The sequence below is a fragment of the Zalophus californianus genome, chromosome 12, assembly GCF_009762305.2.
Source record: "Zalophus californianus isolate mZalCal1 chromosome 12, mZalCal1.pri.v2, whole genome shotgun sequence".
NCBI lineage: Eukaryota > Metazoa > Chordata > Mammalia > Carnivora > Otariidae > Zalophus > Zalophus californianus.
In genome coordinates, this window is record NC_045606.1 from 16,905,699 (window position 1) to 16,922,495 (window position 16,797).

Below are 16,797 nucleotides of genomic sequence, written 5' to 3' on the forward strand. Positions count from 1 at the left end.
ACATGCTCTGTTTTGGTTAATGTTCTATGTGTAGTTGAATATGTATTCTGTTTTTGTTGGGTGGAGTGCTCTGTAGATGTCAATTAGATACCTTTGGTTTTTGGTGGTGCTCATTTTTTTAATATCCTTGCTCATTTTATCTAATGTTTCTCCACTTGAGGGAGAGATAGACACTTACTTCTGCTCAGGTACTGAGTGGAAGGTAGGCACTGACTTAAAACACCTGACATATATCTTCCTGGAGGGCAACAAAGGAGGTTTGTATAAATCCATGTTTTAGAAAGTTAGGAGGGAAAAAAACAACTGTGCCCAGAGGAAAGATAGAAAATACACTGTCTTTTTTTGGCCCTGGGCAATTTTTTTGTGCTAGCTGAAACAGAGTAAGATTTAGGAAAGAAAAACTAATCCTTTGTTTTAATAGTAAGGTTTTTTCCCATCTTGCAATAAAATAGAGCTTTTGATGCCAAATTTTCATGAAGCTTTGAGGAACAAGAGAGATCCACAATACCCTGAGAACGGCTTTGGACTTGAAATGTGGGAATTCAACCAAGAGTTCACTTAAGCCTGAAGATATTCTGTGTAGAAGCAGTAAGATCAGTTAAGGCTTGGTTAGAAAAGTACAGATTTTACCCTTATTATTATTATTTTTTGTAATACTGAACTCTTGAAGAGTATCTGTTTTTTAGGGCCCTTCGCCTTCCCTCCATGGAAAAAAAAAGGGAGCAACACCCTGTTTATAAAATTAGTAACTTAGTTACATGTAGTTCTTGATATTTTATAAAACCTTCTTCATGCATATTATTTCATTTGATCCATACAAGGCTGTGAGATTTGTAACACAGGACTTCTCATTTTTAGGAATCTCAGAAAGGTTAAGGGATTTTTCTCAGATCGTAGTATTGAGTAGAATAAAGTTTAGGTGTCTTCATTCCTACTTGATTCTTTCACATCATATATTGCCTTTGAAAGTATGTACCTGTTTTCTGTAAAACGAGTAGAATGACTTTAATTAAAAGATTTTTTATTGATTTTATAAGTATTCCAAAGATCATGTACTACTTCATTTTACATAAAGATAAATTTAAAATATTAAAAAAAGTTTTAATAGATTTACATTGATTTAATTATTAACCTCCTCTTATATAAACTTGTTTTGTAATATCCTTTGATTAATTGCCAGTTGAGAATTACAAATTTTTATGTTTTTAATGATAACTTTTATGTGTTTGATTACAAATTTTTTCCCCATTTTTTTATTATTTTTTATTAGAAAAATTAAAAATTATATATCTTAATAGTTATGAAATTTCTCTTGTGATTCATTTGGCTATTTTCCCCCATAGTTGGAATAAGTATTATATTTTGTTTAAAAAATTTTTTTCTATGATGGGTTTATAATATGGTGAGAAGATTTTATTACTTTTTCCTGTTTGTTTAGTTATGTTTTGGTTGTCATACACTAACATCTTAGACATTTTATTTATTTATGGTGTGTTTTTTTTTTTAGAGAGAGCAAGCTTGGTGGGTGGGATGGGTGGGAGTGGGGAGGGGCTGAGTGAGAAAGAATCCGAAGCATGCTCCATGCTCAACACAGAGCCAAATGTGGGGCTCTGTCTCCCAACCCTGAGATTATGACCTGAGCCAAAATCAAGAGAGTTGAAGGATTAACCAGCTGAGCCACCCAGGCCCCCCCCCTTATACATTTTAAAGCTATGTTATTTTGTTTTCTATTTCCTGTGTCATCATTTCTACTTTTGTACAAATACACATTACTTTTTTATAATTTTGCTTTATAATTTTGTTATGTTTTTGTTTATGTTATAATTATTGAAATTACATTGCAATTGTACATAAACATTTTTCTTTAAAATATTTTTCCTAAAGGTGTTTTTTATCATCAGGTTCAGGGTATTTACTTAAATATGATTAAAATATGTCAACCAGAAAAATAAAACACTTTTTACAGGTAGAGTGAGGAAATGAAAATCAAAATTTGTGTGTAGTTGTCTTTGTTGGTATTTTGTTGGAATTTTTGACTTAGAATTTCTAACTTTATGTGTTTTCTTTTCTTCTTTTTTTTAAGATTTATTTGCACATGGGTGAGCAGGGGGAGGGGCCAAGGAAAAGGGAAATAAGCAGACTCCCTGCTGAGCAGGGAGCTGGACCACAGGGCTGGATCCCAGGACCCTGAGATCATGACCTGAGTCAAAACCCAAGAGTTGGATGCCCAACTGACTGAGCCACCCAGGGACCCCAAATTTATGTGTTTTCTAATGTTGCTTCAGTGAAAAAAAATTTTTTTAAATGAATAGAGGGACAGCTGCACGGCTGAGTTTGAAGAGCATGGGACTCTTGATCTCTGGGTTATGAGGTGAAGCCCCAAGTTCAACATAGAGCATACTTAGAAAAAAAAAAGCCAACCAAATAAACAAAATGAACAGAGAGAGGGGTGTGTGTGTGTTTGTGTGTGTCTTTAAAACAGTTTTTAAAACTATACTGGACTATCTTAGATTTGTTACAAATAGCAAATAAGGATTCTGTTATAGTATCATTATTATTATCGATTTGAGTACCTTAAGTAAGTGGAGGCCCAGATCTTATTGTTGACTGGATAAATTAATTCCATCAGTAATCCTGCACCATCCATGTTGTTTGGTAGTGTTTTATGGTTATTGTTTTCCTGGTTTTAATTTAAATTTATTATTTACCTCAGTATTCTCTAGTAATGGTGTTCTTTATATAACCTAAAATATGGTAGCAAGGAAGATTGATGTTCCAGAGTGAATTAAAATGAGTCATTGTGATAAGTTCTGATCTTAAAGTACAACTTATCTTGATTTAAAGATAAAATTTTTGTAGAATCGATTTTAAAATGACAGTTTTCCTTTTCAGATTATTATTCACCAGTTTGCCAGATAATCCTTTACGTATCACTGCCTTGCTTTTGTAAAAGGTGGGCTTTAATCAGGGCTGTGTAGAAGAAAAAAGGTGGAGTTTTTTAGGTAATATAATTGTATGATTATATTCTCAAAATGGTCTCAAGAAGTAATATTCTAAATAACTAAAAATTAACAAGCTGGGAAAATATTCATAGCAAATATGGGTAAACAATGAATGTTAATATATAATTATACAAAGCAATATAAGAAGATAAAAGAGTAAAAATTATTTAGAGATTCTCAAAAGGGTAAAATACAGGTAATAAAAAATAGTTATTCAGCTTCATCACTTAAAAATCATAGCAGGGGCGCCTGGGTGGCTCAGATGGTTAAGTATCTGCCTTTGGCTCAGGTCATGATCCCAGGGTTCTGGGATCGAGCCTCATATTGGGCTCCCTTGCTCAGCGAGAAGCCTGCTTCTCCACTGCCCTCTGCTTGTGCTCTCTTGTTCTTTCTGTCAAATAAATAAAATCTTTAAAAAAAACCACAGCAAACCATCAATAAGAACCTACTTCTCCTGGCAGCATATAAAATATTCAAAACAGTGATAATATCTAGCACCATCTCCAGTTAAGTGACTCATTGGTTACTGGAAAAAATGTTTAAAGTGGTATAGTCATTTTGAAAACTAGTTTGATAATTTGTATCAATAATCTTAAAAGTCTAACTTTGACTCAGTAATTCTTTGATTGTTTCCCAAGGGAATAATTCTAGATATTTAAAATTTTATATGTAAAGATAAAATATTTATGATAAAAAATTATTCTGTCTTAGGTAAATGATTCAGTAATTTTTGGTTCATTTATTTGGTGAAATATTGGGCAGCTATCAAAAATTGATATTTGTAAGGACCATAATAGGATGGGTGAATGCTTATAACACTAAGTTAGACATTGTAGACAAGTGTAATAACAAATACAAACAGGAACAAAAGAACTCATGAGTAGATTAAAAAGGAAGATAAGATTTTAAAGGAATATAGTAGATGTTTATTTTCACTTTTAAGCACAACCAAGATTTTAAGTATTTTAAGAACATCTGAAGGTTGCTTGAAATTTCTCGGAGGCACATATCTGAATTGTGCTCTTTGCAAAGTTTGTGTGTAGGAGGGAGTCACTTTGATTGGTAAGTGACTATAGCCAGCTGCCCAGTTCCTGTATGTCAGTTTTTGCTTTTTCTGCTCTTTCTCAGATAAACATCCAGGGGAGGATATAGTCTATTTTGGTGCTACTTGAGAATTTGAAGATTCATAAATTTCTCAGACATAGGGTGGCTCAGATGGTTAAGCGTCTGCCTTCCGCTCAGGTCATGGTCCTGGGGTCCTGGGATTGAGTCCTGCATCGGGCTCCCTGCTTGGTGGGAAGCCTGCTTCTCCCTCTCCCACTCCCCTGCTTGTGTTCCCTCTCTCGCTGTACCTCTGTCAAATAAATAATATTTTTAAAAAATTTTTTAAAAATTTCTCAGACATAATCATGTATATTTCAATGATCCACTTGGCTTTTGTGGCCTCTATGTTGTGAGGTTGTATAATTACTCCCTTTTGAAATGTTTTTCGTCTTTAGTTCTCTTTCTCCCTTTCTTTTCCTTTTTTTTTGAGAGAGAGTGTGAGAGCTGGGGTGGGGGAAGGGTAGAGAGAAAGGGAGAGAATCTTAAGCAGACCCCCTGCTGAGCCCAGAGCCCCAAGCAGGGCTCAATCTCCAAACCCTGAGATCATGACCTAAGCTGAAATCAAGAGTCACGACGCTTAACCCACTGAGCCACCCAGGCGCCCTAAAATGTTTTTCCAATTTCAAAAATTCCTTAATGAGCTTATTTTTAAAAGGAAAATGCAAGGCTTTATCCAGTTACCAGTTAATAATTCTAGCATTAAATTTTCCATGGACAATATTTTGTTTTTCCTGCAGTGCCTCATCTTCTGTTAATCCCATCCAGATTTTGTCCTTTATATCTCTAGAAGTTCAGTTAGTATATTACTTTATCCATGTCTTTACTAACATGTTCAGACTTTTCTTTTTGAATATATGAAATAGTTAAAACTGTTGTAATGTCCTTGTTTATAATGCTATAATCTGTGCCAGGGGTTCATATTTATTTAGTATTTAATGGAAAAATATAAAAATACAAAACCACATTTTTTCCTTTAAATTTTTTTATTCTTATGTTAATCACCATACATTACATCATTAGTGTTTGATGTAGTGTTTCGTGATTCATTCTTTGTGCATAACACCCAGTGCTCCACACAGAACGTGCCCTTTTTAATACCCATCACCAAGCTAACCTATCCCCCCATGCCCCTCCTCTCTGGAACCCTCAGTTTGTTTCTCAGAGTCCATCGTCTCTCATGGTTCGTCTCCTCCTCTGATTTACTCCCTTTAATTCTTCCCCTCCTGCTATCTTCTTTTTTTTCCTTAAAATATATTGCATTATTTGTTTCAGAGGTACAGATCTGTGATTCAACAGTCTTGCACGATTCACAGCGCTCACCAGAGCACGTAACCTTCCCAATGTCCATCACCCAGCCACCCCATCCCTCCTACCTCCCACCACTCCAGCAGCCCTCAGTTTGTTTCCAGAGATTAAGAATTCCTCATATCAGTGAGGTCATATGATACATGTCTCTCTGATTGACTTATTTCACTCAGCATAACATCCTCCAGTTCCATCCATGTCGTTGCAAATGGCAAGATCTCATTCCTTTTGATGGCGGCATAATATTCCATTGTGTATATATACCACTCTTCATTATCCATTCATCTATCAATGGACATCTTGGCTCTTTCCACAGTTTGGCTATTGTGGACATTGCTGCTATAAACATCGGGGTGCATGTACCCCTTTGAATCCCTACATTTGTATCTTTGGGGTAAACACCCAGTAGTGCAATTACTGGATTGTATGGTAGCTCTATTTTCAACTTTTTGAGGAACCTCCATACTGTTTTCCAGAGTGGTTGCACCAGCTTGCATTCCCACCAACAGTGTAGGAGGGTTCCTCTTTCTCCACATCCCCGCCAACATCTGTCGTTTCCTGACTTGTTAATTTTAGCCATTCTGACTGGTGTGAGGTGATATCTCATTGAGGTTTTGATGTGGATTTCCCTGATGCCGAGCGATGTTGAGCACTTTTTCATGTGTCTGTTGGCTGTTTGGATGTCTTCTGTGGAAAAATGTCTGTTCATGCCTTCTGCCCATTCCTTGATTGATCATTTGTTCTTTGGGTGTTGAGTTTGATAAGTTCTTTATAGATTTTGGATACTAGCCCTTTATCTGATGTGTCATTTGCAAATATCTTCTCCCATTCTGTCGGTTGTCTTTTGGTTTTGTGGACTGTTTCTTTTGCTGCGCAAAAGCTTTTTATCTTGATGAAATCTCAATAGTTCATTTTTGCCCTTGCTTCCCTTGCCTTTGGTGATGTTTCTAGGAAGACGTTGCTGCATCTGAGGTTGAAGAGGTTGCTGCCTGTGTTCTCCTTTAGGATGTTGATGGACTCCTGTCTCACGTTTAGGTCTTTCAACCATTTTGAGTCTATTTTTGTGTGTGGTATAAGGAAATGGTCCAGTTTCATTGTTCTGCATGTAGCTGTCCAATTTTCCCAACACCATTTGTTAAAGAGACTGTCTTTTTTCCATTGGACATGCTTTCCTGCTTTGTCGAAGATTAGTTGACCATAGAGTTGAGGGTCCATTTCTGGGCTCTCTATTCTGTTCCATTGATCTATATGTCTCTTTTTGTGCCAGTACCATACTGTCTTGATGATGACAGCTTTGTAATAGAGCTGGAAGTCTGGAATTGTGATGCCGCCAGCTTTGCTTTTCTTTTTCAACATTCTTCTGCCTATTTGGCGTCTCTTCTGGTTCCATACAAATTTTAGGATTATTTGTTCCATTTCTTTGAAAAAAGTGGATGGTATTTTGATGGGGATTGCATTGAATGTGTAGATTGCTCTAGGTAGCATTGACATCTTCACAATATTTGTTCTTCCAATCCATGAGCATGGAACGTTTTTCCATTTCTTTGGGTCTTCCTCAATTTCTTTCATGAGTATTTTATAGTTTTCTGAGTACAGGTCCTTTGCCTCTTTGGTTAGATTTATTCCTAGGTATCTTATGGTTTTGTGTGCAATGGTAAATGGGATCGACTCCTTAATTTCTCTCTCTCCTGTCTTGTTGTTGGTGTATAGGAATGTCACTAATTTCTGTGCTTTGATTTTATATCCTGCCACTTGACTGAATTCCTGTATGAGTTCTAGCAGTTTTGGGGTAGAGTCTTTTGGGTTTTCCACATAAAGTATCATATCATCTGCAAACAGTGAGAGTTTGACTTCTTCTTTGCCGATTTGGATGCCTTTGATTTCTTTTTGTTGTCTAATTACTATGGCTAGGACTTCTAATACTATGTTGAATAGCAGTGGTGATAGTGGACATCCCTGCCATGTTCCTGACCTCAGGGGGAAATCTCTCAGTTTTTCCCCATTGAGAATGATATTCGCTGTAGGTTTTTCATAGATGGCATTTATGATATTAAGGTATGTGCCCTCTCTCCCTATACTCTGAAGAGTTTTGATCCAGAAAGGATGCTGTTCTTTGTCAAATGTTTTTTCTGCATCTATTGAGAGGATGATAGTTCTTGTTCTTTCTTTTATTAATGTATTGTATCACATTGCTTTGCAGATATTAAACCAACCTTGCAGCCCAGGGATATATCCCAGTTGGTCGCGGTAAAGAATCCTTTTAATGTACTGTTGGATCCTATTGGCTAGTATTTTGGTGAGAATTTTTGCACCCATGTTCATCAAGGATATTGGTCTGTAATTCTCCTTTTTGATGGGGTCTTTGTCTGGTTTGGGGATCAAGGTAATGGTGGCCTCCTAAAACGAGTTTGGAAGTTTTCCTTCCATTTCTATTTTTTGGAACAGTTTCTGAAGAATAGGTATTATTTCTTCTTGAAATGTTTGGTAGAATTCTCCTGGGAAGCCATCTGGCCCTGGGCTTTTGTTTGTTGGCAGATTTTTGATGACGGCTTCAGTTTCCTTAGTGGTTATAGGTCTGTTCAGGTTTTCTATTTCTTCCTGGTTCAGTTTTGGTAGTTGATACATCTCTAGGAATGCATCCATTTCTTCCAGGTTATCTAATTTGCTGGCATAGAGTTGCTCATAATATGTTCTTAAAATTGTTTGTATTTCTTTGGTGTTGGTTGTGATCTCTCCTCTTTCATTCATGATTTTGTTGATTTGGGTCCTTTCTCTTTTCTCTTTGATAAGTCTGGCCAGGGGTTTATCAATCTTATTCATTCTTTCAAAGAACCAGCTCCTAGTTTCATTGATCTGTCCTACTGTTCTTTTGGTTTGTATTTCATTGATTTCTGCTCTGATCTTTATTATTTCTCTTCTCCTGCTGGGTTTAGGCTTTATTTGCTGTTCTCTCTCCAGCTCCTTTAAGTGTAGGGTTAGGTTGTGTATTTGAGAACTTTCTTGTTTCTTGAGAAAGGCTTGTATTGCTATTTACTTTCCTCTCAGGACCGCCTTTGCTGCATCCCAAAGATTTTGAACAGTTGTGTTTTCATTTTCATTTGTTTCCATGAATTTTTAAAATTCTTCTTTAATTTCCTGGTTGACCCATTCATTCTTTAGTAGGATGCTCTTTAGCCTCCATGTGTTTGAGTTCTTTCCGACTTTCCTGTTGGGATTGAGTTCTAGTTTCAAAGCATTGTGGTCTGAAAATATGCAGGGAATGATCCCAATCTTTTGGTACCAGTTGAGACCTGATTTGTGACCCAGGATGTGACCTATTCTAGAGAATGTTCCATGGGCACTAGAGAAGAATGTGTGTTCCGTTGCTTTGGGATGGACTGTTCTGAATATGTCTGTGAAGTCCATTTGGTCCAGTGTGTCATTTAAAGTCTTTATTTCTTTGTTGATCTTTTGCTTAGATGATCTGTCCATTTCAGTCATGGGGGGATGTTAAAGTTCCCCACTATTATTGTATTGTTGTCAATGTGTTTCTTTGCTTTTGTTATTAATTGCCTTATATAATTGGGTGCTCCCATGTTAGGCGCATAGATATTTACAATTGTTAGATATTCTTCTTGGATAGACCCTTTAAGTAGGTTATAGTGTCCTTCCTCATCTCTTATTATAGTCTTTGGTTTAAAATCTAATTAGTCTGATATAAGGATTGCCACCCCAGCTTTTTTTGGGTGTCCGTTAGCATGGTAAATGGTTTTCCACCCCCTCACTTTCAATGTGGGGGTGTCTTTGGGTCTAAAATGAGTCTCTTGCAGACAGCACATTGATGGGTCTTGTTTTTTTATCCAATCTGATAGCCTGTGTCTTTTGATTGGGGCATTCAGCCCATTTACATTCAGGGTAACTATTGAAAGAAATGAATTTAGTGCCATTGTATTGCCTGTAAAGTAACTCTTACTGTATATTGTCTGTGTTCCTTTCTGCTCTATGCTACTTTTAGGCTCTCTCTTTGCTTAGAGGACCTCTTTCAATATCTCTTGGAGGGCTAGTTTTGCGTTTGCAAATTCCTTTAGTTTTTGTTTGTCCTGGAAGCTTTTAATCTCTCCTTCTATTTTCAATGACAGCCTAGCTGAATATAGTATTCTTGGCTGCATATTTTTCTCGTTTAGTGCTCTGAAGATATCATGCCAGTCCTTTCTGGCCTGCCAGGTCTCTGTGGATAGGTCTGTTGCCAGTCTAATATTTCTACCATTATAAGTTACATATCTCTTCTCCTGAGGTGCTTTCACGATTTTGTCTTTGTCTCTGAGACTTGTAAGTTTTACTATTAGATGTCGGGGTGTTGACCTATTTTTATTGGTTTTGAGGGGGGTTCTCTGTGCCCCCTGGATTTTGATGCCTGTTTCCTTCCCCACATTAGGGAAGTTCTCTGTTATATTTTGCTCCAATATACCTTCTGCCCCTCTCTCTCTTTCTTCTTCTTTTGCGATCCCAATTATTCTAACGTTGTTTCATCTTGTGGTATCGCTTCTCTCTCGAATTCTGCCCTCGTGACCCAGTAGTTGTTTATCTCTCTTTTTCTCAGCTTCTTTATTTTCCATCATTTGGTCTTCTATATTGCTCATTCTCTCTTCTGCCTCATTTATCCTAGCAGTTAGTGCCCCCATTTTTGATTTCACCTCATTAATAGCCTTTTTGATTTCGTCTTGGTTAGATTTAAGTTCTTTTATTTCTCCAGAAAGGATTACTCTAATAACTTCCATGCTTTTTTCAAGCCCAGCTAGTATCTTTAAAACCACGACTCTGAACTCTAGCTCTGACATTGTACTAATATCCGTATTGAGTAGGTCCCTGGCAGACGGTACTACCTCTTGTTCTTTTTTTCCATCTTGTCATTTTGTCCAGAGGAGAATAGATGAATGAGAGAACAAAATGCTAACAGGGTAACAACATACCTGGAAAATCAGAAAAGACCTGAAAGCAGGGGAAAAGAAAGGGAAAGAAAGAAAAAAGAAAGTTCTACAAGATTTATTATTAAAAAAAAAAGAGCAATGCCTTTACCATTTACTTTTCCCGAGGCATTCATTTCAACATTTTTACTGATTCCCATGGTATTTACCTCCATATCTAAGTAACCTGCCCATGTTTCCACTTTTTAGTTTTTAACTTTTTTCGCTTTCTATAATGAAGCATGAAGATTTAACCTCTTTCATTTCTTCTGACTTTGAGCACCATCCCAAGCACCATCCCAACTTTACACATGAACTTTTCCCTCATCTCTTTTGTTCCAGATCAATAATTTAGTGCCAACATTTTTATGAAAAGGAAATGCAGAGCTGAATCATTTAACAACCTATAATTACTCTTCTTTTTGTTTGTTTTAAACAAAGGAGGATGCTGGTAGAGGAAGAGGCAGTGAGGATTCGGGAATCAATAAGAAAGATTTGTGTTGCAAAATAGAAAGAGAAATTGTTAGTTAACAGAAAGCCATAGATTCCGTGAGTGGGAGAGGAGCATGAGAATATTTATTCTGCTCGCCAGGTGTAGTACTGATTAGAACACTGAACGTCTATTAAAATGACAGGCATATATCTTACTAATAAATAGTTTTTATGCTCTTGAGGTATTGGTTTAGTCTGAAGATAAAGAAATGAAAAGAAATAGGTAGTCCCAGGAAATAATACAAGAACCAGTCACTGAGATCAAGTGACTGCCTGGGGCAAAGCATATAAAGTTTATTCTGAAGTTTTAGTGTTTTAGACCAAGACAGTGGTAATAGGGGAAACCAGAATTTATTTTTTAGTACCTTAAATTTCAAAGACTTGTGTATATTTGACAAAAAATTGTTTATGATCATGTTATCCACTCCTCTTGATACCTGTGTCAGATGTTTTGGTTGAATTCCTTTTTCTCTAATATTAGATTAAATTTTTCTCAGCATAATTAAACAAAGAGATGACCAATATCATTTCTTTTCCATCAAAATTAGTCACATTATTTTCTCGCATCTAAGGAGATGATATGTTAAATCCAAAGGATCATGTTAGTTTCTTCATACATATTTTTATACATGAAAAGATTCAACAGGTATTAGTAGTAAGTGACTGCGTACTCCACATTTATTAAGGTTTAATTGTTAAAGTGTGACTAATGCTGGCATATTTCAAAATTTGTCATTTTAGGCCATTTTTTAATATTTTAAAGATTTTCCTTTTTCTTTTTTATTAAACTCAAAATATGAGTTTTTTAATGCTGTCATTGTTTTAACCTGTCTTAATTCCCCGAACGATTAATTCTGATAAGATTTTTTCATTTTTATTCTTTCACTGAGCAAACTGGAATACTATAGGAGGAATCTGTCTTTTGAATATAAAGTTTTCTTCTTTCTGAGGCTTGTGGGTTTGTCCTTGGATCTATTGAAAAGATGGAAGTCAGATCTGGATTTAAATTCTTTGCTGCCTACTAGCCAGCTGAATTTGTTAATAATTTAATAATATTTCTAGCAAGGTTGTTTAGAATATTACAAATAATGGAAGCATACATTAAAATAATGAAAAGACATTTTGTGTCCAGTTTAATGCCTTCCACATGTTATATGTTCAAAAATTATGGTTATTACTGGAATCATCATCTTTTTGTCCTTGGTTCCAGGTCCTAGATGTGTTTCACGAAGAGCAGATGTGAAAAGACTTGAAACACTGATAATGATTGTATGGGACGATTAAACAAGAGGGGAGAATTTAGTGTAATCTCTCCATTCTCCTGGCTGGGTGGGTGGGGGGGTTTGCTACTTTGTCTGCTGTTTTTCACCCCCCCCTTTCTATAATTAATCTCTTTTATTGAAATCCTGTAAGGAGAATAATAGGGCTCTTTCTCCCTCCCAACCAGTAGAATACTTTGTATTCCAAATCTAGTATGTATTTTGGTTGTTTTTTAAAGTGAGTAGCTGTATTTTTTTAAGTGAGTATACAGTGTGGATGAATGAGATGGAGCAATGGGAGAAGGAGTTGGTTAGATAATGTGATGGGGCTACTGTTTACCTTAAAAAGTTATTGGAATTAATCATTTATATTCCTTTCACCCCTACTAGATGGTAGACTTTGTGAAAAGATAAACAATATTTACTTTCTTTTTGTTCCCATAACACCTAGCATAATACATTTTATCTTTATCTTTCAGTGGTTGCACCTTTGTGCTTTGTTTTCCTTTTTTAGACTTTGCTACTTGGGGTAAGAAATGAAGTCTGGCTCATTTCTTTAGTGTTTGTGACTTATAAATGTTTGATACTCAATAAAAGGTTTGAATGATTTGAATTGTCTCCAGAGTGACAGATCAGCATTCTTAAGAATAAAGCAACTTTTGGCTTTATCTCTGGAAATTTATAACTGGAAGGAACCTTAAAGTTGATATACTCTAGCTCTTCATTTTTCAAATAAAGCAACTGGTACCAAAGATGGCAAGACTTATATATTCAGAAACAGAACCTAAGCAGATTCATAGTGTCTTTCCCCTCCTTTTTTTTCTTAGTTGTGATACTTTTCCTCCTTAGGTTACAGAAAAAGAGAAACACATTGATAACCGGCTTGAAAAGAAAATAATGCTTATTTTCTATTGTATGCATGTCTGTAGTTTGATTCTATATTGTCTGTTAAGTGTTTTGAGGTAAACATAGCATTTCCTCATTGATGATTACCATGACTGGAGTCATATGTAATTTTCAAAAAATTCTCTGAAAAATAAAGTTTAAAATTAAAAAATCAGATAAACTTTTTGTATAATAATCCACTCCACATTTACATAATAGATTGGTGTATAAAGTACTTTGGCATTCATTAAATTATTTTGATTCTGATGATAGTCTTAAGAGTTATGTAGGGCATGACTTCTATGCTGTTGGCATTTTACATTTACATTTGCAGATGAAAAAATTGAGGCTCAGTGAGGCTTTATCTTGTGACTGTGATCACCTAGTGAGTAAATTATGAGGCAGAATCCTAAGCCCATATGATTTAAAGGTTTTTCAAAACTCTTTTCAATGTGGTAGTCCAAAGTCCCCTTAGTTATATACATTTAACAAAAATGCTCATGGTTCTACCCTATGACCCAGCAATTGCACTACTGGGTAAATACCCCAAAGATACAAACGTAGTGATCCAAAGGGTACGAGCCCCCAATTTTTATAGCAGCAATGTCCACAATAGCCAAACTATAGAAAGAGCCAAGATGTCCATCAATAGATGAATGGATAAAGATGTGGCATATATATACAATGGACTATTACGCAGCCATCAAAAAAGGAAATCTTGCCATTTGCAATAACGTGGATGGAACTAGAGGGTATTATGCTCAGCGAAATAAGTCAATCAGAGAAAGACAAGTATCATATGATCTCACTGATATGAGGAACTCTTAAGCTCAGGAAACAAACTGAGGGTTGCTGGAGTGGTCGGGGGTGAGGGATGGGATGGCTAGGTGATGGACATTGGGGAGGGTATGTGCTATGGTGAATGCTGTGAATTGTGTAAGACTGATGAATCACAGACCTGTACCTCTGAAACAAATAATACATTATATGTTTAAAAAAAAAAGGTAGGAAGGGAAAAATGGAGGGGGGATATTGGAGGGGGAGACAAACCATGAGAGACGATGGACTCTGAGAAACAAACTGAGGGTTCTAGAGGGGAGGGGGTGGGGGATGCGTTAGCCTGGTGATGGGTATTAAGGAGGGCACGTAGTGAATGGAGCGCTGGGTGTTATACGAAAACAATGAATCATGGAACACTACATCAAAAACTAATGATGTAATGTATGGTGACTAACATAACATAATAAAATAAAATTTAAAAAAATGCTCATGGTTGAGGTGCCATTAGCAATAACCACTGTTCAGCTGCCCTTCTGTTTCATTTCCTTTTTTTTTTAATCAGACAAAAAAAATCACATTTATTTCAATAGTCCAAAGTGCAAATACAGCAAGTCAGTTCACGTTTCAAGATACAGTTTTAAGTATAATGAAAACTTGAAATACAAAAAGGGTAAATAGAAATAAAGCTCAATTTTTAAAAAAATTCAAGTAACCCAAAAACCTTTAGACTAAAATATTCCACTTACAACAATTCAGAAATGCCTTAATTTATAGATACTAGTACAGTGCAATCCCAAAAGACTTCTCAAAGAAAGAGAATCACCCCAAACCGGTCAGTTCAGGACAAGAGTGAAGTTCTTGGTACTGGCTATTCCTGATTCAGCAGCGTCACTCACTGTCAACTGATATGGTTCAACCCATGATACTTTGATGTTTAAGCAAATTCTAAAAAATGTTTAAAGTTCAATATGAGGCCAACACCCTACTAAGAGTTTCTGCAATGGCCACTATATATTTAAAAGATTTTAAAGACCAATTTCAACTTCAGGCCTATGGTATTACTAGGGGAAAGACAAATTAATACTTTTTCCATTACTTAAAACCTTTCTGTAAGGTTAGCAACATGGCCTTTACAACTTCCTCATGAAAATCGTACTTAAATATATACTTATTTCTACACATACAGAACTTTTATGTAAAGTAGAAAAAGTTCCCACTAGGAAGATAATTAAAGATTGTTAATGTTCTTTGTATCACTTAGCAGCCAAGACACGTTTATTTCTGCTCCTCAGAAGCAATGTTAGCTACTCGCTTCAATTCAGGAAAGTGTGTATGTTCAGGAAGGTTTAGATATTTATTCAGTCTTTTTCTCAATCTTCTTCATCTTTTTATTGTAGGCAATAAATTGAGAGTCTGTTCCAAAAATTCTATCCCACCATGTAAATGTTGAAGCATAGTTTCCGATGAAGTTCATGTGGTGGAAATCATGATGCTGAGAACCAGCATAGAAAGGGATCAGATTTAAAGGGTTGAGAGGAATGTCATAACCACTATGGACATCAGTAGTTTCTATCAAATGAATAGTCACCCATGCCCAAAGGAGAATGACATGATCACATAAAAGCATGATTCCAATGAAAAATCCAGTTCCAAGAATCAGAGTTTCCAAGGGATGTGCATATTCAGCTTCCATTCCAAATGGAGCCTGAAACTCATGATGAACTTTATGAATATATTTATATATTCTTTTGTGATGTAAGAGCCTATGCAGGAAATAGTGCCAGGTATCCTCAATCACTGCACAGCTGAAGCATCTTGCCAAAAGCAGATACCATCTTGGCATTCTTTCCCAATCATAAGGTATATTAAAATACTCTGTAAAATAATAAGTTCCACAGATCAAAGGAAGCTGGATACAAAAGTGATTAAAGAGAAGTACTTTAAAACATTTCCATTGGTTTTCCCATGTTTCTGGTTTATCCTTTTGAATTTTGTACTTTTTCATGTAAGGTATAAATTGAAACAAAAATCCAGGTAAACAGAACAAGAAATAAAGGACCTCATGAACTATCAAGGATCCCCATGTTGCAATCTGGAACTTTGTATAATTATTCAACATATAGTTCCAAGCATTTTTAAATGTTTCTTGTAGAGGGTTTTCAGGTAAAAGTGAGTCTACATACTCCACAGCCAAGGATGCTGAACTAAAGATGCCGATACTTTCATTCGTTGCCATTTCTCAAATCTCTGCTGAAAGCCTTAGAATTCGGACTCTCTTCCAGCTCCCTCACCTGGACGACCGCGCGGGAACTCTGTTTCATTTCCTTTTGTCATCTTGTGTAGCACTAACTATATATACGGTGTTCAATCAGTAGATATTGGAGTGGATAGGTAACTAAGTGGTTAGTTAGCATTGAAGTAGTAGGCTGTGACTCTGCTTATGTAAAAAATGATAATATGTAAGTGCTCGGAATATATTTTAATAAGACTTAAATCACTTCCAATTAAGAGAATATAGTGAAAAACAGATTTGATATTCTGTTGAGTAATTGGAAAACAAAGTAATCTTATATCTAAAGCAGTTGTGATTTTTAGAAATAATTTATCTTTTAAAATAGAAAATAGAGTTTTAGAACTGTGAATAAGCTGTTTACTCTTGAAATCTTGACCTTTAGTTTTAACATTTTAGTTACCTTAGCTATGTCTAAGATAAGTCAAAAAATAAAAACATAAAAAATAACTTTCTCAAATTCTAAGTATGTACAGTTATTGTTAACATCTTTGTAGAGATCTTTTCATGCTTCTTGCTCTGTATCATTCTATAAATAGAATATGTTAGTTTTATAAGTAGTTAATTCCTCTTTTAAATTTTTTTATTCAATGATACGAAAATCCTTCAATGTAAGTTGATATTAGGTCTGCATAATCCTATAAACTGACAGCATGCTAAATTATTTTCATGATTTATTATTCAAATGGTGGACATTTGTTTCAAATATTTTGTTACTATAGAATAACTTTTAGAAC

General features: G+C 35.5%; 2 protein-coding genes across 3 annotated transcripts in view; one reads left to right on the forward strand and one right to left on the reverse strand.

Moving 5' to 3' along the window:
* Window positions 1-16,797, forward strand: part of COG5 (component of oligomeric golgi complex 5) — a 310,225-nt gene that overhangs the window by 130,140 nt on the left and 163,288 nt on the right. The window lies entirely within an intron of this gene.
* LOC113910940 (methylsterol monooxygenase 1-like) lies at window positions 14,665-16,076 on the reverse strand. The gene has a single exon (XM_035723410.1). The coding sequence runs from the start codon at window positions 16,004-16,006 to the stop codon at window positions 15,125-15,127; it is 882 nt and encodes a 293-aa protein (XP_035579303.1). The 5' UTR covers window positions 16,007-16,076; the 3' UTR covers window positions 14,665-15,124.

Bases quoted from the DNA above. Each gene is read 5' to 3' on its own strand.
- LOC113910940 (XM_035723410.1), bottom strand. From the start codon at position 16,006: ATGGCAACGAATGAAAGTATCGGCATCTTTAGTTCAGCATCCTTGGCT.